The sequence below is a fragment of the Trichosurus vulpecula genome, chromosome 7 (assembly GCF_011100635.1).
Source record: "Trichosurus vulpecula isolate mTriVul1 chromosome 7, mTriVul1.pri, whole genome shotgun sequence".
NCBI classification, from domain to species: Eukaryota; Metazoa; Chordata; class Mammalia; order Diprotodontia; family Phalangeridae; genus Trichosurus; species Trichosurus vulpecula.
Window position 1 is genome coordinate 51829588 of NC_050579.1, and position 20637 is coordinate 51850224.

Consider the following 20637-nt stretch of genomic DNA (forward strand, 5'->3'; position numbering starts at 1 on the left):
GAGGTACCTACTGATTTCTATTTTCAGCAGCCTCGTAGCTAACAACGCCTCCTGTAATGCTATTCTCATCATAGCTATACTTTTTTGACCTCTCAGATTTTCCATGCATCCTGTAGCTGGGCTGTCCTATAGGTGTTGTCTCCCCCAATTAAATCATGAGCTCCTTGAAAGCAGGGCTTATCTTCTTTGTCCATTTGTATCTCCGGCGTTTAACATGATGCTTGGCACATAGTAGACACTAGGTAGTTGCTTTGTCCTTCCTTCCTTTCTTCCTTTCTTCCTTCCTTCCTTCCTTCCTTCCTTCCCTCCTTCCTTCCTTCCTTCCTTCCTTCCTTCCTTCCTTCCTTCCTTCCTTCCTTCCTTCCTTCCTCTCTCCCTCCCTCCTCCTTCCTTCCCTCCTCCTTCCTTCCTTCCTTCCTTCCTTCCTTCCTTCCTTCCTTCCTTCCTTCCTTCCTTCCTTCCTTCCTTCCTCTCTCCCTCCCTCCTCCTTCCTTCCCTCCTCCTTCCTTCCCTCCCTCCTTCCTTCCTTCCTTCCTTCAACACAAGGCAGCAGCGTGTGACAACTGCCCTGAGGGATTTCAGCCTAAGAACTACAAGGAAGGCTTCATGGAGGTGGCATTTGGGCTTAGCCTTGAAGGATGACAAAGACTGAAATAAGTGATGCTGGGGGTGGGGTTGGGTGGGGGTGGGCAGTGAGCATTCTAAGTGAGTAGAAGAGGGTGGGAGAACCGATCTCTCTCTTTTCCCCACACCACCCTCCATGGGAATTCAATCCAATCCTACTCACAAACACTACCTAGTTTGTGCTGTTCAAGATAAATCCCAGAAAGAAGAAGGAGGAATCTTTTTTTATACAAATCATTCCAGCCTCCAGATGTAATTTGAATGGGTTCTGGGTGACTTGTTCTATTTCTTCAGCTTCAATGAGCAAGGAAATCCAACCATCCAGTCTGTAAGACACTCCATTGTGTGGGAAGTTTGTGAACAATGTAAAGAGGAACATAACTTTCCAAGAAGAAATAATTGGTCCTGTAATCAAGCCCCTGATCTAAGAAGATTCATAGCCAAAAAAAAAAAAAGGGAAAAATAGGAGAGAAGAAAACTTTAAAGCTTAAGGTTTATCTGGCCCAACTTCTTCATGTTACAGATGGGGAAACTGAGGCCCAATGAGGTTAAACTGACTTGTCTATAGTCCCATAGCTAGTTAATGAAAGAGCAAGGCCCAGAGATGAGCTCTCTTGGCAACTCGTCCAGTTGGCCCTCCACAGCCTCCCCCCCATAGGAGCTGCCCAGTCATCTCCAATGTGCATCCATGCAGAAGCTCTCCGGCGATTGTTCAAGGAAAAATGACTGAAATTGGTAACCCCTGGGTCAGTCCAACCTCCAGCTTCCCAGCGTCTCATGAATGGCCATCCCAGAAATGAAATATAGACCCTATTGTTGGCTGGAGAAAATAACTCAGGAGGCTCTGATGGACGTCATTAGCCTTGGCACTCTCTGAAAGGAGAAAATGCTCTCATGTGGCTGCTTGTTTGGACAATGAAACACGGTCACTTCAGTCTTCTGTTTCAGCCTTTGTTTTTCATATTTGGCCTTTGTATTTTCTCTCTTCTCAGTGAATGGCTGAACCAAAAGGTGAATGAACCAGTATTTCCCCATCTTGAGCAACTCTACAGGTTGGCTTCCTGGTTTGCCCCCAGCAGCCAGCCTTCCCCCGCCTCTAGAAATGATATCATTATTTCACAGTGAATTAGATTCTTGCCAGTGATGGGCTTCCCAGTCTGTCATTTGGAATGTAGGCGGAAACATTGGATTTGGATTCAGGGCCTTGGGATTGAAACCTGCTTCTGCAAGGGTTAACTTGGGCAACTCATAGAGCCCCTCTGGGCCAGCACCAACTACTTAAGACCTGATTGGCAGGCAAGCAAGCCTGCCTGCACCAACAAAGTACCACAGGGGAGATACAGGTGGTAGTTTGGGTCAGGCAGCTTAAACCATCACTGCCTGACCTCAGACCACAGTCAAGATAGTTGAGGACTTAAGCCCAAGAAACTAGGGAGTGGTAGCATCCCTCCCTCCCATCCATCCACCAGCTCCGATTCCACTCAGTCCCCCCCACAACCATAGTCCAGGGGAGCAACTCTTGAGGAGACTTGACAAGGCAACTACCTCTTCGGGCAACTCTGCTACTGAAGACCCAGAAAAGAATCCAAAGACTTTGACATTGTCAATTGTTCAACATCAGGATAGGATGTAGTTTTAGCAATGGAAATAACACAACAGGTTCATTACTATCTGCCTTGCTGCTGCACCCCAAAGACCACTGGGCCTTTCCATCTGCCCTTCTAATGGACCCTCCTACATGTCTTAGGTTCCCTTATTAGAACACAAGCTCTTTGAAAGCCTGAACTGTCTTGTCTTCTTTTTCTGTTTATACCTCCAATGATCGGTAGGCTGCTTTGCCCTAAATCGGTGCTCAGTAAATGCTTTCTGACTTTTGGTTAATGGGCAATGCTAAGTGACCTGCACACTTCTTATTCTAGTCTAAGCTATCCATCTCCTCTATCGTGCTGCCAGAGGGGTCATTCAGGGCAAGGGATCCCCTCTGGAATAAGAGGTAGAGTGGGCCCCACATGACAGGGATCCTTCTCTTGACTTTTGGGGGAGGACCAATGAAAGTGAGGTCGTCGGCAAAGCTGCTGACCTCTACCCTGGGACTGGCTCTCCTTATAGGAGGGCCTGACCTGAGGCTGAAGAAGGAAGGGAAAGGGAACAAGCATTTATATAGCACCTGCTATGTGCCAGGCACTGTGCCAAGTACTTTTTACAAATGAGATCTCATTTAATCCCCAAAAGAACCCTGAGAAATAGGTGCTATTAGGATTCCCATTTTACAGTTGAAGAAACTGAGGCAAACAGCAGTGAAGTGACTTTCCCAGGGTCACACACACACACACACACAGTTAGCGAGAGTCTCAAGTCTTCCAGAATCTAGGCCCAGTATTCTATCCGCTGCTCTACCAATTGCCTCAAAAAGGCGAATTCTGCTGAAGATGCTGCTGCTTCAGCCTTAACCTGCTTACTCTTGGCTTGAGCTCATTTTGTAGTCCAACTGGGACTGAGAATAAATAAATATCTGTCAGTTGTATATGTGACTGATATTCCTGGAGGTTGATTGCAGAATATTAAGATGGTCTAAAAAACTGGGTCATGCCACCGTCATCCTATTATTTGGGTAGGCAAGACACAGCCTTGGCCACTGTAAGTAAGGTGGATTGTAGTGTCTGTAGGGTGGATTTTTGTTATTCTTTCTTAGAGTTTAGTTTCCCAGGATCCATGACCACAGTAGTCTCTATTTCCCAGGCTTATGACTTGTAAACATCTCTACCACACTTGCGCAGCATTATATAATGATAAATAATATAAATGTTTGTGCTTAAATTGTAAATATCCACTGCGACTGCACAGTGAGATGTAACAGGGAGATAACGTACACTTGTGAGGCTATTGCTGGCAATATGCCTTCTTTGTTGCCCTATAAAGCAGGTGGGCACTGGTCAGCGAGTGGGGAACCCTTAGGGTGGAATGTACAAACTGGAATGATGTGTGCATGCCTTGATTGTTCCCCATCAAGGCTTGGGTGCAATCTATCTGCCTCAACCAGACCCTATTGAGGCTCGAGGTGATTTAAGGGAGTGCACAGGCTGTGCCTGTCTCTCTTGACCTTGTCCGGAGACAGAGGGATAGTTGCCCGCCTCCCCCCACCCTATGTTGGCCCCTGTGAGAAGGGTGATTAGGGACTGCTGTAGGAGTAAGTGCCCCCATTATCAGCAACACTTTGAGAAGACTATTATGAGAAGATTATTAACTCCTCTGAAGCTGTCTCCCTGTCCTTCCTGTCTGACCAGACCTGTGCTAGCAGCCCTGCTGTGTGTTACCTGTCTTATAGACACCCATGCCCAAGTGAGCTCTTTGGGAGGCAACTTGTAGGCCAGTCCGACTTTCTTACAGTGGCAGAGGCTTTGGAATTGATTGGTTTTCTCCAATAATCTAGTTCCCTATAACGGCTACTTACTTTCCTGAATTTCTAGTTACACAGCAGGAATTTATCCTTTGTTATTGTTTCCTCCAGGCCATTAGTCATATCAAGCAAGCAGGCACAGTGTCTCTTATATAGTAGATGCTTACTAAATGTTTATTGGATTGGGTTGGATTTAGTGAGAACCTACCCCGTAGATGGCGCTGTGCTGGGGCTAGTGTTGGATCAGGCCATCTTAAATATCAGCAAATCAAATTGACCAAGAGGTCACAGAACAAGAGAAGCTCACAGTGGGAAGAGATTTCAGGGGCTGTTGGGTCCAATTTGTACCTGACTCAGAGTCCCCCCTAAAACATCCCCCCAAAGTGCTCACCCAGCCTTTGATTATAGTGCTATTATTATTATTAATTATGATTACTATTATGACATCACTGTTTGTAAGGCATCTTCTCCACTAGACCACGAACTCCCCAGGGCAGGGATTTTTTTTTTTCTTCTTTTTTGCCTTTGTTTCTTTGATGCTGGGGACATAATAAATGCTTAATAAATTCGAGGTAACTGGCTGACAGAGGAGGAAACTGAGGCTGACAGAGGTTAATTGATTTGGACTGAGGCATATTTAGGATCTATGTAAGGGGGAAACTTCCTAATAAGTCCTGGCTTTGGAATCAGGAAGACCTGAGTTCAAATCCTTCCTCAGACACATACCAGCTCTATGACACTGAGCAAGTCACTTAACTTCTCCTAGTCTCAGTTTCTTCATCTGTAAAATAGGGATAATAATAGTATCTATCCCAGAGTTATGGTCAGGACCACATGAAATAATTTGTACATTTTTTTTAAAAAATTAACAAACATTTATTTTCTCTCTCCCATCTCCTCGTTAGAAAAAAAAACAAAACCATTGTAATAAATTATGCATAGTAAAGCAAAACAAATGTACACATTCACTGCATGTGTATGTATGTATGTATATATTTATATGTTTATATAATAGATATAAACATTTTACAAACTTTAACACACTATATAAAGTTGGCTATTATCTCTTACACAAGTCCTTAAGCTAACAAGGCATTGAATATAGCACAGTTTATGTTTAACCCAATAAAACCTTAAAAATACTATCAGATGAGTCCTTAAATAATTAAAACAAATCCTTCCCTTTCCTGTGAGCCTCACATCTTGAAAGATCTATGTCATCCTTTTATGGTATTGCTCTGGGGTTGGGTCTTTCCCCAAAGGAACAAAGAATGTGAGGTTACTAGAAAGTCATGTTACCCTCCAGTGAGCTCTACCTCCCTCAGCCACTAATACTTAGATATTTCCTCCAATACTTAGATATTTCCCAGTGGCTAAGATTCCCCTGCCAGTGGAAAGGATTCAGGTTTCCAGTTCTTTGGCTGGCCTAGCTCCTGCACAGTCTATATAATGTACAGTACCAGGGAGAGACAACATTTGAGTTTATATCATGTCTCTTTCCCTTGTTGCTCCTCGGTTCCAATTCTTCCTTGGTCCAGGCACTACTCATAGTCTAAGCACACTTCTTATGGGTCCAAGAAAATTGGTCCAGTGCTTCCTCCATTTGATTTTGGAACTCCTCCACTGCACCTGGTTGCCTGGAGCACATGGTTTGTGGGATGCGCCATGTATTTTGTCAGTTCAAATGCACATAGGAATGATCAGCTTCTAATTAACCTTCAACCTCTTTCTGTACTGCTGTATCTGTGAGTCTATGCTCTCCTTTTGAAAGGTCAAATTCAAGGTCATAGATCGGGGATGTAAACTATCTATAAACCAATCAGTCTTTCTCAGTGTTGTAAAAATGAGTCAATCCATTCATAACTCATCAAGGAGACATCATCATTTCAAGAGCAAAATTCTCACAGGGGGAGAGAAAGTCAATGAGAACCCAGGACAATGCGTAGGTATACCTCTTCATGGTCTATTCCCCTCCATTAAATTTTTTTCAGTTCCTGCAAAATTACACTAGAGTGTACCATCCTATACCCTCAATTATTTGTATCTTCCTAGCTCTGGAGAGTTCCACAGTGCAGGGACACTCAGTATATCTGTTGCAATATCTTTTCTAAAAACCTTTCAGTCTGAAGTTTCAACAGCAAATTCTGCAGTGAGGCATAGAATAAAAAGATCATAACAGAGTCCTAGTCTTGTGCCTATAGTCACGCTGGCAGAGATTTAAAAATACGTGTATGTTGGTGGGAGGCAGGGTTGCAGAGAGAAGAAGGATGCAGAGAAAGAGATCAAGATACTTCCAGCCCTGATGGTTATTAAGTTCTCCTCCCTCTGAGGTCAGAAACTTTTATTCATAGACACTTGCTTTGGGCGTCAGTGCAGAGAGAACCTTGCCAAGATTCAGTGAATATGTTCAAGTACCTTAGGGAAATGATTCTGTTTGACATCTGATGATCACTGGGAGTTTTTTTTAGGGCTATATGCAGAACATATTTATCTGAGGCCTCATAGATTGTTTGAAGCTCTTTACTTCTAGCTGATGTAGGAGCTATTCCATGTAATACCAATGTGCTGTGAGAGGTAGGGGTTTCTGTCCTTTTTTTCCTGAAGGACTCTCTAAAGCAAAGCTCAGCTCCCTATGGCCTGTGGGTCAAATCCAGTTGCTGCTTTTATTTTACAAAATCTAGGAGCAAAAAATGGTCTTTTCATTTTGAAATATATTTTTATTGTATAAAATGTAAAAAAAATATTCTTAGCTCACCAGGCTATGCAAAGAGGCTGGTCAGGTTGAACCTCTGGCTACAGTTTGTCAAACCTTGGTCTAAAGGTGTCTCTCCTAGGCTGTTGTATTCTATTTGTGGGAGAGGTGCACAAATTAAGGAATATATATGTGCATTGTGAGTTCATAGGCACAACTCATTCTGGGCTAAACGGTCACAGGAGGGCAGCGTAGGGAAGCTCTCTCAGAAGCCCTTTGGTTTAATCTTTTTGCCTTTAAATATGGTGAAAACAATTCATGCATATGTCATACTTTGAGGATCCACCATTTCATTGGTGTTGGTTCTCTCTTCATCCATATAGATCACAACCACTCCATACCATAGCTGAGGGGCTTCAGGAGTTTTAGTGGCCAAAAAAATGAACCGAGTGTCCACAATTCTGGCAATGAGTCTCTTTGGTCCTTGGCCAACAGACCCACAGTCTAGCACCAGACCCACACTCATGGTCTTCCCAGATTCATGAGACCTGCTCAAGCTGACAAACACTCTGTTAGCATGATTTGGGGAACACAAGTTTAGAGCCAAATGATAAGGCGTGAGAGGAGATATTTAGTGGGAGAAAAAGTACTTTGTAAACCTTGAGGCAACATATAAAAACGTGAGTCACCATTATCATTATCATTTTTACCACCATAATTCCTGGAAAGAGCCATGATCTGTTTCTTTCCTATCTATTCCTCACCTTTTATTCTAATCCTGAATCCTCTTTCACTTTGTACATACTTGTTCCGTGGTTTCTCCCACACATCTATATTTGGATCAATTAACAAATCAGGCCATCAGCAGATATTTATTAAGCACATACTGTGTACAGAATACTTTGCTAGCTTAGACCCATTCATTCAATAAGCCTGAATACCTGCTAGGTTGGAGAGGGGAGAGGGGGAGAATACAAAAACAAACAGACAAAAATAATCCCTGCCCTCAAGGATTCCTGCTGCCAACATTCTATTGGTGAAATGATGTATACACAAAAAAATTAAATGCAAAATACACATGAAGTAATTCTTCTGGTGGGAGAACACTAGTACCTGAGGTAATTAGGGTAGGCTTTCTGTAGTAGATGACACTTGGAGCTGAGCTTTTCAGTCAAGCAAGAAGCAAGCAAGCATTTATTAAGGACCTACTATGTGCCAAGCACTGTGCTAGGTGATGGGAATACAGAGGCAAAAGGGAAGTGGTCCCTGACTCAAGAAGCTTATATTCTGGTGCAGGAGATGTGTATATGGGCATACATACATATATGTATATGTAAAACACATATATAGGCTTTTTAAATCATGTATAAAGCACATATATGACAACCTTGCAAGAGAAGGCACTGGTAGCTAGGAGTGGGGGATAGGAAGGCAGATCCAAAAAGTCCTCTCACAATAGTGAGTGAATCTTGAAGGAAATCATGAGTGTCTAGCGATTTTTTGATGCAAAGACAATGAGAAAGTGCATTCTAGGCCTTGGGGACAGCTTATACAAAGGCAAAGACAGATGGAAAGAGAGTTTGGAGAATAGTTGGTAGGCCAAATTGGCTAGAATAAAGAATGAATGAAGGGAAGTAATGTGAAATGGGTCTGGAAGGGTTGATAGGAATCAGATTTTGGAGAGCTTCAGATACCAAGCTGAGGAATTTTGTTATTCTAGACACAATGGAAAAACACTGAAAGTTTGTGAGCAGGAGAGTGACATGGTTATTTATACTTGTTGTCTTCCACATATCTATTTGGCAGCTGTGTGGAGGATGCATCAGACAGGGGAAAGATTGAAAGCACAGATATGAGGCTATTTCAATAGTATTGGTAAGAGAGGAGACCTTAAAGTAGGATTAAGACCATGTCAGTGGAGAGAAGAGACAGATTCAAGAGATGTGTAGTTAGAATTGATATTTGACAACTGATTGGATACAGGCAGTGAGAAAGAAGAGTCCGGGGTGACTGCAAACCTTATGGACTGGAAGGGTCATGGTATTCTCATTAGAAATAGAGCTCAGGAAAAGGGATGGTCTAGGGATTGGGAGTAGTGGGTGGGAATCCTAAATTCTTGGATTTGGGTGTGAGAGGGATATCTAGTTGGAGTTATCCAGCAGACAGTTGACTATTGGGTCATCTGTATAAAGATGATAAGGATCTGATGAGATCACCAAGAAAGAGAGAGAAGAGGACTCAGGACAGAGCCTTGAAGGACATTCATGCTTAATGGTGAAAGATGGACGACGACCCAGCAAAGTGACTAAGGATTAGTCAGTCAGGTAGGAGAAGAGTCGCAAAAGACCAGAATGGAATCTAAGAGAGGAGAAAACATCCAAGAGGAGGTGTTCAAAGTGTTCAAAAGCCGCAGAGAGATTAAGAAGTATGAGGACTGAGAAAGAGGGATAATTGGTAACCTTGGAGAAGGCAGTGTCAATAGAGGGGCGGTGTCAGAGGCCAAATTACAAGACCAACGAACAGGAGGGGACAAAATGGAATCCTGTGATCGAGAGGGTGTAGACTCCAAGAGCTCAGCTATGAAGGGGGAAAGAAATAAAGGACCATGGCTTGAGAGAAAAGCTGGGGCAACATTTTCCATTTTTCTTCTTTGACTTTTCCCAGGACTCAGCAAGCAACATCATTCCATTCCATTCTATAAAATATGGACCTGCTAGGCCCAATGATTCTACCTAAGGCAGTCTGAGAGTCCGTCCAGGCCAACATCTGTAGGTTGGACTGCTGAGAGATAGGGATATCGGTGGGGAGGCTGAGCAATTACCTTGTGAATTTGGAATGGACTGGTGAACAATCTAGACAACTCAGACCACCTTCCCCCTCTGCTTAAAAAAAAAATAGCAAAACTACACTGTGAATTTGGAGGTGGGAAAAACAAGGGTCTGAATGAATAACTGCCTCCTCTTCATGCAGCCTGGCACTTTGGGAAGACCCAGGTCCCGTTTAGAAAGGCAATTCATACGTTCTCCAGAACCTCCTCCTTATTAACTTTCTCTAGCCCCTACTTTCAATTTCTTTGAAAGAACTCCAGATTTGAAGTAAATGGGCCTGGGTTCAAGTCCCTGCCTTGCCAACACTTGTGAAAATAAAAAGAACCAGTTGATTATTTACTGTGCAACAAATGAGATGTTGCTGCCCCAAGAAGCTTACAGTTCAGTTGGGGAGCTAAAACTGTTGGTTTGTCTTAAGCAGGGGTGGGGAACCTGCAGCCTTGAGGCCACATGTGGCCCTCTAGGTCCTCAAGTACAGCCCTTTGACTGAACCCAAACATCACAGAACAAATCCCCTTAATAAAAGGATGTGTTCTGTAAAACTTGGACTCAGTCAAAAGGCCACACCCAAGGACCTAGAAGGCCACATGTGGCCTCGAGGCTGCAGGTTCCCCACCCCTGGTCTTGAGCTTATGCTCCGAATGGTGGGCTTTGGGGTGCTTTTATGCCCTAATAATTTGGATCTTCTTCTCCTTCCCCCTACGAAGACATGCTTTCATCCCCCTCACACCCTCACAGCCTCATGGCCAGGGTTTTGAAATGACTGGTCTGGGCATTTAGCTTCTCTTCTCTGGGGTTTCTGCTGTCCCTATGGCACCACCACTGATGCTGCTCCCTCCCCAGGTATTCACTGCCTTCAGGGAGCTCTCCCCACTAGTCTGTAGTTTTCTCATACCTGAGCTTTCCTCAGCTGCAGTCATCACTCCTTGTTTGGTTGAAACTATTTAAGGGTGCTGGCAGCACCTTCCTGGGGAGAGGCTGCACCAAAGACAGAGCTGACTTTGCATGCTGCCTGCCTCAACTCGCCATGAGTTCCCTTGGACAGGTCATTTTCTGGAGGTAGCGTACTCATTTTTCTCTGTTCTTGGAAAAAGAGATCAGGGTTGGCAGGGGTTGGTGGTAAGAAGGACTGGCTCAGTGGCTACCCCACTGGCTCTGGGCAGTACCTAGGCAGTACCCAGCATAGCTAGGGCATCTTGGGGAGGTCATTACCTGCATCCAGCACTGTAATGGCCTACATCGAACCCCAGCCAGAGGAGATGTAGGTGAGATGTGACCCTGCTGCAGTTTTAACTCAAACCTCAGACCTGTCACTGGGGACTACTTGGGGGTTTAGAATGGTTTTGTTTTTTTTTAAGCTGTGCCTGGCCAAGGAGGGTTTGCTCCAGTTTGGAGTCATCTTGACTGGTTCTGCTGGTGAGAGAGTATGTCACAATGAGTGTTTTTTTTCTTTGTGATCTGCCCAGGTCCTGAGCGAGGTTTCTGGGCTGTTCAGAAGGGAGGGGGATCAGTAACTCCAGTGACTCTGCTTTGATAGCTTCCATTTAAAATCAGGCATTATTGATACATGGAATCCCTAGAGGTAGATCCCAGAATAAATAATAATAATAATGTAGTGCTTGCTATGTGCCAGGCACATTGTTGGGGGGAAAGGGAAGAGCACGGACTTGAGAGTTCATCTCTTGGTGTGGAAACTGACTTCATCAATTCAGTTCAGCGACCCTTCTGGAACTGAGGCTTAGAGAACTGCTTGGAGCATTGGCAGGGGAGGTAACTCACCACATCAAATAGCTCTTCTGTGATGGAGGCAGGACTTGAGCCCAGTCTTCCCAATTCCCTCTATCCACTAAGCTGCATCATAAATAGAGATTTAAGGTTTGTAAAGCACTTAAAAGCTACCATCACACTGGGACTTCACAACTCTATGAGGTAGATGTCACAGGTATTATTCTACCCAATTTATAGACGAGCAAAATAGGTTGAGAGGTGACAGGATTTACCCAAGGTCACCCATCCAGCTAGTAAATTCTAGAACCAAGATCCAAAATCTCTGGCTTTTCCCATAATCTAGGGGTTAAAAATATTTTTAATCTTCTCTACGCCCAGCAGGGTTATCGGAAGGTAATTTCTTATTACTGAGAAATTCCTATTCTCACCCCAATCCCCTGTGAACACATCCAGAGAAGCCCAGGCCCAGTGGGTTAGAGAGTGCTTACTGATGCTCAGCCCTGATCCCAGTCCAATAGAAGGCTGGAGAGGTGGCATAGACAAGATACAAGAGCCCAGACCTGGCCCTCCAGGAGTTTCCAGGGCCCATGGGGAGCTATGTCAGCAGCAGCAGCAGCAGCAGGGGCACCATGCTACAGGGCAATGTAAACCTTCAAGCTGCAGAATGTGAGGTCCAGTGTGGGGAGAGCGAAGACCTTTCAGCGGAGGTGCATTGCCAAGTCCTAGACCAGGAGTTGGAAGACCTTCTCCACCACTCATGACTCGGTCCATCTTAGACAACTCCTCCTAGCCTCTATTTCTTCAAGTCTAAAATAAGAACAATCGTCTATTCAGAAAGGCATCTTGGAGACCATTGAATTAACGTATGTAAAATGTTCAGGGCAGCTAGGTGATGCAGTGGATACAGAGCTGGGTCTGGAGTCAGGAAGACTCATCTTCCCGAGTTCAAATCTGGCTTCGGACACTCTGGCCCTGGGCAAATCACTTAACCCTGTTCGTCTCAGTTTCCTCATCTGTAAAATGGGCTCGAGAAGAAAATGGCAAACTGCCCCAGTATCTTTGTCAAGAAAATCCTGAATGGGATCACAAAGAGTCAGAAATGACTAAAACTACTAAACAAGAACAAATATAAAATGCAAGCTGGCTACTCTCTGCGTGTGCCCAAGGGGATGGGGAGCTGAAAACTGTGGGTCAAGGCAGCTTTCCAGACAATTCAGAACTTCCCCAAGACAGTCAGAGAAAGAGGCAGGGTTCAACGGCAGATTCCCAACCTTCTGTTCCTTCCACATTCTTTAGCCTCCTAGTCTCAGAACAATAACTGTCTTTTTACACAGACAAGAGAAAGCAGCCAGTCCCTTTGGTGAGACACCTTGTGAATCTGCCCCAAAGCCAAGATTGAGAGCAAGTTCCTGGGATGATGGGTCCCAGCCGTGGGTAGTGTCAGGGGGTAGGAGACCCTTTATCTCCAAGAAGCCATTTCCAAGTCATTAGGGCAAGAGTTCTTCATGTTTTGTGTGTCCTGGACCCCTTTGACATCCTGGTGAAGCCTATGGACCCCTTCTCAGGAGAATGTTTCCCAATGTACGAAACACATCAAATTACAAAGGGAATCAATTATATTAAAGTGCAGTGATCGAAACATTAAAAAATAAACAATTTCCCAGGCCCCAGGTTGAGAACTCCTGCATTTGAAGGGACTGGAGGGTAGTGGAAAGAGCCGTTCAGAAGCCAGATGTCTGGGCTTTAGTCCCAGCTCTGCTCGTTACTCATTGTGTAACTCTCAGCGAGTCATGTGACTTCTCTGGGCCTCAGTTTCTTCTAATGTAAATCGAGAGGGTTGGATTAATTAATCTTTTTTTTTTCAAGTTTCCACTCTGACATTCTAAGACTGACATTCTATTGATCTAAGATTCTAGGTTCCAGAGGAAGGCAACATTGGATCAGAAGTTAGAAAACCTTGGTTCAGATCCTGCTCTGCTAGGGAACATTCCTCTAACCTTGGGAAAATTACTTAACTTCTCTAGACCTCAGGTCACCCATCTGTAAAATGAGGAGATTAGGCAGTGGTGGTATAGGAGGAAACAGCCCTGACTCTGGAGTATTCAGAATTCTGGTGCTGGGTACCTTTGGAACTTTGCATAAGTAATTTCATTTCCCTCAGTTTCTGAATCTGTCAAATGAAGGGGTTGGAGGTCCCTTCCAGTTCTATAGCTCATCTGGCTGCCTCTCACCCATCATCACTGTAGCACTGGTTAATAGAATCGTTTTACTTTCTCGAGATCACCCGGAGTCATACTTGCTAGCTGGTTGTCTTAGAAGAGGTCTAGGAATGCATGGATGTTCCCTCCTTTCTTAGGAAGGAGTCCCTTGGAGCCACCTGATGATGTTAAATTCTGGTCCCATGAGTAAGAGAAACAGTATGGTACACTGGAAAGACAGCTGACCTTGGCATTAGGGTGACTTGAATTTGAGTCCTACCACTGACAAAATTGCCTGTGTGACCCTAGGTTGGTCATTTAACTTCTCAATGCCCCAGGTATTTCTTAAAGTCTCTTAAGTTGCAACTGATATACATTGGTAGAGGGCATTCCCCCACTGGGAGTCCCCTGAAGCAGTGGAATCATAGAATCATAGAAGCTTGAATTTCAAGCAGCCTCTGCCCCCATCCACTAGCCTTGTCCTGTACCAACTGTAACCAATCTCCAGTACAGAAGGTGGGGGGGGGCTTTAATGGCACTACCAGTTTTTCAAGGGCAATCTGGGCAATAGCTGTGTCTCTGCTTGCCTGCCCTTACATGCCCACCCATGCTAGCGATGCCTCATCTCTGGCCAAGCACAAATCTTCAGAGGCTCCCACCCAGAATTGCTTCATCCGAGCTCGAACCCCAGCCTGATGCTCCCTTTCCCTCCATGCCCACTCTACTGTCCCCATGTCTGACTCCTGTTCCATTTGAAATCCTTCTTCAGGCAACAAGTGTCTGTTGTTCAGGGGTGTGTGGGCTTTCTAACGCTACACCGACAACCAGCCTGACTGGTTTTGCCGGAGGATTAGCAACAGGTAGGAGTTCGAAATGTGGGTTCCCCCCTCCCCACCCCTTCAGAAACCCACTGGAGTCAACAGAGGCTCTTCTTGTTGGCTAACCTAAGACATGGCCCATTAGCATATTTATGCCTGGCCCCCAAAAGAGCAGTGTGCCATGTAGGCAGGGCTCCTTTTGGGAGAAGCAGCTCCTTCCACCCTCCCACCATCCAGTCCATTTCTGCACCTGCCTCTGTGGGCAGCCCTGGGAGGACGTAGCCGCTAGAAATCATGTCCTTCGTACACAGGTAGGTCCTACCTTAGGCCTCTGGAGCACCGGACAAGGTGTCAGGGGACCTGGGTCTGGCTCTGTGACTACCTATGAAGACTGGCTGTCTGTATTTGGGCATAGTCATTTTGCTTGTTTGGGCCTCTCTTTCCTCAAATGGGTATCATATACCTCCCCTACTTTAATACCAATCTCACAGTGCCATTGTGAGAGAAGAGTTTTGTCACCCATAACAGCCCTGCCTAACACACGGGGTTGTTATAAGGATAAGGAGGGAGAACGGGGGATGTGAATGTGGCTTGTGTTGTGGACTCTAGTTTACAAAAAATTCACCTTCTCATGTGGATGTTCTTTAAGGACTTGAAGGAACCGTCCAATTTCAGTTCGAGGTTAGTGAATATAAAGATGTATTTTTTTCCCATTCAAGATCACCTGCAGTCTATCCTTGGATAGGTACTAGATATGGGGTCAAGAAGACATGGGTCCGAATCATGCCCCAGTTACATGTTAGCTTTGTGACCCCCGGCTTTAGATTTCTTTCAGAGCCTCAGTTTCTCATCTGTGGAATGGGGATGATGATAACACCTGTAGAATCTGCCTCCCAGGATTGTTGTGAAGCTCAAAGAAGACAGTGTCTCTAAAGTCTGTTACAAACCACAGTGGAATGCATGTGTGAGCTGTTATTATTATTTGAATAGGTAGGAAAGGACTGTCTGAAGTATTCTAGAAGCCATCCTGAAGGTCCCTAGGCATTGTGAACCTCTGGCTCTGGGATTCTATTACGAGTGCAGATGACCAAAGTAGTCAGTGAATGACATATCTGTATAGTATGAGAGGACTGGGGCTGGCTGCTGCCCAGAGGTATCATCATAATTTATAGGAACCACTTTCCACTCCTACAGCCCTTCCTGATTTTCAAAGCCCTACTACAAAAATCCAGGACACTCAAGGTAGGAATGGAAAGCTCTGCTTGGTGTTTCAGAGGTGTCTGGGTGGGCCTGGAGTCAGGGAGACTCCAGTTCAAATGTGACCTCAGATGCTATGTGACCCTGGGCAAGTCACTAAACCTCTACCTACTTCAGTTTTCTAATATGTCAAATGGGTATAAATATATACAGGGATAATAAAATAATGCTAGCTAGTATTTTTCCCCCCACCATGATGGGCATTGGGAGCCTAGCCTGAGCAGCCAGCTTCAAGGGTGATGAGTATTAATTACCGTTTGTTGTTGAGTGTCTGCCAATGCCAGAGCTATAACAGAATTCTGGGAACACATAGTCCCTACACAGTACATTGGCCAACTAGATAAGACACAAGTGATGATGAATCTGAAAAGCTGGGGCTGATGAAAGCTCATTAACAATTTTCTTCCTTTCTTCTTCCCCTAGTGGAGGCCCTTTGTTTTGAAGGATTTATTTAGTCACATTCTGAAGTCTGTTCCAGGAGGCTTCCCTTTAGGTGTGTAAGTCCAGGGGAAAACTTTGCTGAAGCAGACTGTTGGAGGAAGGGATGTAAAGGAAGACTATCCCAGAGGACACATTACAAAATCTATCTCCTTCCTCTTGACAGAGAAAGCAGGGCAGAATTGTACAAGTCAATTGAGGTCACTGTGTCACAGGTTTGTGAGCGGTTACCACTGAATGTGTAGGACTGTGGGGGAGCAGAGGGGTATTTCCAGAAATCATTGCCTTGTAAAACCAAAAGATATGAAGAAAATCGGTTTCTGAAAATTTAGAAAGAAGAGAAGGGAAGCCATTGGCTAGGGGGACAGAGGTGAGGAGACCTAGACTGCAGCAGGTTAGTGTGGAAAAGCCTCCCAAATAATGAGGGAGAAAGGAACCAGGGGGGCCACGGGGCAGCACTGCTCTGGACTCTCTCCTTCCCCTTGCTTAGTTGTCAGGGTGTGGAGCGCCTCAGATATCCCAGATCTTTCAGGACAAGGGATATTGAGCTTGGCAATCAGTAAGAAAACTTTTCTGGCCTGGCACGTGTGCCTCTTCAGAGCACGGGAACGAGGGGCCAGCTAGCAGGACATGGAGATCTCATCCCTGTTTGAGGTGCCAGGGCCCAGTTATCTCCCAGGAGCAGGGTGTGAATAAGGAAGGGGAGAAACTATCTGTACTCCTAGAAGCAAAAGGCTCAAACAGGTGCCAGTGACAGATGGTCATAGAGAGATGTCGCCTTATTGGCTCATCCCTAATTGTAATATGCGCCTCTGGGAGGGCACATCTGGAATCATCTGGCATGGGGAGGACAGGGTATTGCAGGTCTTGAAGACATTTTCTTGGCTCCTCCAAAGCCCTGGGGAACATTGCCCCACTGAGCGGTCCCTGCCAAGTGACTATTTAATAGGCTCCCCAGTAAAGGTCTGGACTTAAGAATCCTAGGAGCTTTCTCTTCTTTCCTTCCTCCCATCCTTCCTTCCTTTCTCTTCTTTCTTTCTATCCTCCCTTCTTTCTTTTCCTCCCTCCCTCCCTCATTCCTTCCTTCTTTCCTTCCTTCCTTCCTTCTGACCGTTTAGTGCATGATACAGAAACTTGTACATACTTCAATTCAGCAAGTATCTTTAAGTGTGTTCAGAGATGAGAGAGATGAAGTTTGGAAAGATAAGATCCCTGTTCTCATAGAGCTTCCAGTCTAGTAGGGGGATAGAACACAAACATGGACAATGACAATATACAATATTTTGAGTGTATTATAGACAACATACATTGTCTCCCTAGATAGAATGTAGCTTCTTAGGGTCATGGATTACTTATTTTTGTCTTTGTATTTCAATCATCTAGAACAAAGTAGGAGCTTAATAAATGTTGATTGATCGATGAATAAAGGAGTACAGAATAAAATATAATGTAAAGTCCTAGAGAAAAGGTTACTCTCATGGGGGTTGGTGGGGGGGAATCAGAGAAGGCTTCATGGAGGAGGTGCTATTTATTTGGGGCTTTAAAAAATGGGCATTAAATAGGAATTAATTAAATGTTTGCTAGGTTGAATTGGATTTCAAAATTAGGTTCTTCTGTGAGCATGGGGGAAGGGTATTTTAGATCTTTGTTACATTTCTGAAATTTGACATCATCAGATTTGAAAGCTATGCAGAAATACTTCACCGGGGGTGAGATTCATTACCTCAGTAGAGTTAGGACCAAACAATTTGTTAAGCCATTAATTAGTTGTCATACTGCATACCTGGAAGCTAGCCAACAGAATTATTCTGATTTGACAGATGTAAAAGTTGAGGAAAAGTCACTCCCCTAATATCTCACAGACGATTGGTGCCAGAGCCAAGGTCAGGATGAACAAGCTCCTGCCTAGAACTCTGCAAAGGAAGTCTCTGTTCATCATCAGCTCAACGGCATCTCTTGTCTTTCATTATCTAAACAGGCCACATGTGACCTCCAGGCTGCAGATTCCCCACCCCTGATTCTACTATTAGGGTGAGAGGGAACCTCGGAGGCCATGGAGTCCAATCTCCTACCCCAGGTGGGATTCCTTTCTATAATACGCCTGACAAATGAGCATTCACCTTTGTCAGGATACCACCAGTGACAGGGAACTCACTATCTTATAAGTGTTTCTTTAGTTTTTGGACAGGTTTTACTTTTAGTTGTTCTTCATATTGGCTAAAAATTTACCTTCCAATAACTTCGATCCACTAAAACCACTGTCATGAAGAAAAGGAATCATACTTTTCCATGTTCAGTTGTGTCAGTCATGTTTGACTCTTCGTGACCCCATTCAGGGTTTTCTTGGCAGAGATAATGGAGTGGTTCGCCATTTCCTTCTCCAGCTCATTTTTACAGATGGGGAAACTGAGGCAAACAGGGTTAAGAGACTTGCCCAGGATCACACAGCTAGTAAGTGTCTGAGTGCGGATTTGAACTCAGGTCTTCCTGACTGCAGGCCCAATGCTCTATGGTACCCCCTAGCTGCCTTTTTACTACTTGGCCCCAAAGAGCAGTAACAGGACCAATGGGAGGAAGTCGCAGAAAAGCACATTTTAGTTTGATGCTAGGAAAAACTCCTACCAGTCAGAGCTGCCCCAAGTGGAATGATCTGAGTCAGAGGGTAGTAGGCTAGCCTGCCACTAGTGGTGTTCAGGCAGAGGCTGTGTGCTCACTTGTAGACAACCAACTAAAGGCAGCTAGGTGACCCAGAGGACAGAACGCTGGACTTGGAGTCAAAAAGATCTGAGTTCAAATCTAGCCTCACATTCTTACTGAGTGTGTGACCCTGAGCAAGTCACTCTACTTCTGTCTGCCTCAGTTTCCCCACCTACAAAATGGGGAGAATAATAGCACCTACCTCCCGGGGTTATTGTGAGGATCAAATGAGATAATGTTTGTGACATGCTTCGTGAACCTTAAAGCTGTAAGTAAATGCCAGCTATTACTATTATTATTAGAGCAGATCCTGCTCAGATGTGGATTGGCTTAGATGACCCCTCACCTCACCTCACAACTCTGCCTTTCCTAAACCCAATTCTCTTCTCGGGAAACGAGCAGTGAAATGATCGTTCCTCTTCCGTGTGAAAGCCTCTCGCTTTTTTCAAAGAGAGCCGTCGTGGCCCCTCTATGTCATCTCGTTTGGCTTTGGGATATCTCTTCCTTCAGCCATTCCTCCTACAACAAGACTTCTGCAGGCTTTGCATCAGACTGGTCTTTTCACTGCAATCACTCTACTCCGTCAATGTCCCTCTTAAATTGCAATGCCATAGACTAGGGCTGAGTCCAGTGAAACCATCCCCTCCCTTGTTCCATACTTTGATTCTCTTAATTCAGCCTGAGATCACATTAGTTTTCTTTCTTTCTTTCTTCCTTCCTTCCTTCCTTCCTTCCTTCCTTCCTTCCTTCCTTCCTTCCTTCCTTCCTTCCTCCCTTTCTTTCTTTTTCTGTCAGTCACATTAAATAGCTGGGTTATATTGAGACTGCAGTCAGCTAATGAACTGCTCATAGCTACGTCTCCCCCACCCTCTATTATTTATACTCTTGGTTTTTTTTTTAAGTCTAAATGCCAGACTTTTTATATCTTTTTAAATATTTTATCTTGTTAGATTCATCCTGTCATTACAGCCTGTCAAGTTCCTTTTTGATTATGATTCTCTTACCCAGTATATTAACCATCCCTCCCATGTTTGAACTCTCTTTAACTTTGATAAGCGCATGATTTATGTCTTCACTCAAGATGTTGATTTAAAAATGCTAAAAGGACAGGGCCAAGGACGGAGCCATTTGTCATACCAATAAAGACATCCCCCAGTTTGGACTGATTATTAATCATCATTTTGGGGCTATGGGTATTCAGCTAGCTAAAATCTACCTTTGCTTTTATCTCTATCTTATCCATAAAAATATAATGAAAGATTTTGTTACATATTTTGATGGAATACAGATGTATAATAGCCACTGCATTTCCCCATCTACCAGCCTAGTAACCCTATCAGAAAGGTAGAAGAGGTTACTTTGACAAACTTGTTCTTACTGAACCCATGCTGGCTCCATGAAATCACTGCTTCATCTTTAACTATCTCTTCTAAAATATTTCTAAGGATTGATATGCTTTATCAACCTATAATTTCTAATAACATTCAATCAATTTTTGGAGCTTTCAATATTTTATTCAAATTGTATTTGTAAGTGGCAGTAAGCATAATGTTTGTTGTTGTGGTGGTTGCTCATTTGTTTCAGTCATGCCTGACTCTGTGACCCCAATCTGAGATTTTCTGGGCAAAAATACTAGAGTGGTTTGCCATTTCCTCCTCCAACTCATTTTACAGATGAGGAACTGAGGCAACTTACCCAAATAAGGGTAAGAGACTTGCCCAGGGTCATACAGCTAGTAAGTATCTGAGGCTAGATTTGGACTCAGGAAGATGAGTCCTTCTGACTTCAAGCCTGGCACTCTATCCACTGCACCAACTAGCTACCCAATGTTTGTAGTGGAGGACATCTAGTTTCAGACAAAATGGAAGACTTGGCAACATATCCATTAATTTGCTTAAAGAAAAAAAAAAAAGAAATTAGCTTAAAGAAAAAAAAAACCCTTTTATTAAGCATCAGGGCC

The 20637-nt window shown here is 44.3% G+C and overlaps 1 protein-coding gene across 1 annotated transcript in view; it reads left to right on the forward strand.

Annotated features, from left to right (window-relative positions):
• Nucleotides 1-14437: 14437 nt before the first annotated feature.
• Nucleotides 14438-20637, forward strand: part of VTCN1 (V-set domain containing T cell activation inhibitor 1) — a 94925-nt gene continuing 88725 nt past the window's right edge. The window contains 2 exon segments of the mRNA XM_036768181.1: nucleotides 14438-14506; nucleotides 14508-14596. Of these exon segments, the coding sequence (XP_036624076.1) occupies nucleotides 14438-14506; nucleotides 14508-14596 (158 nt within the window).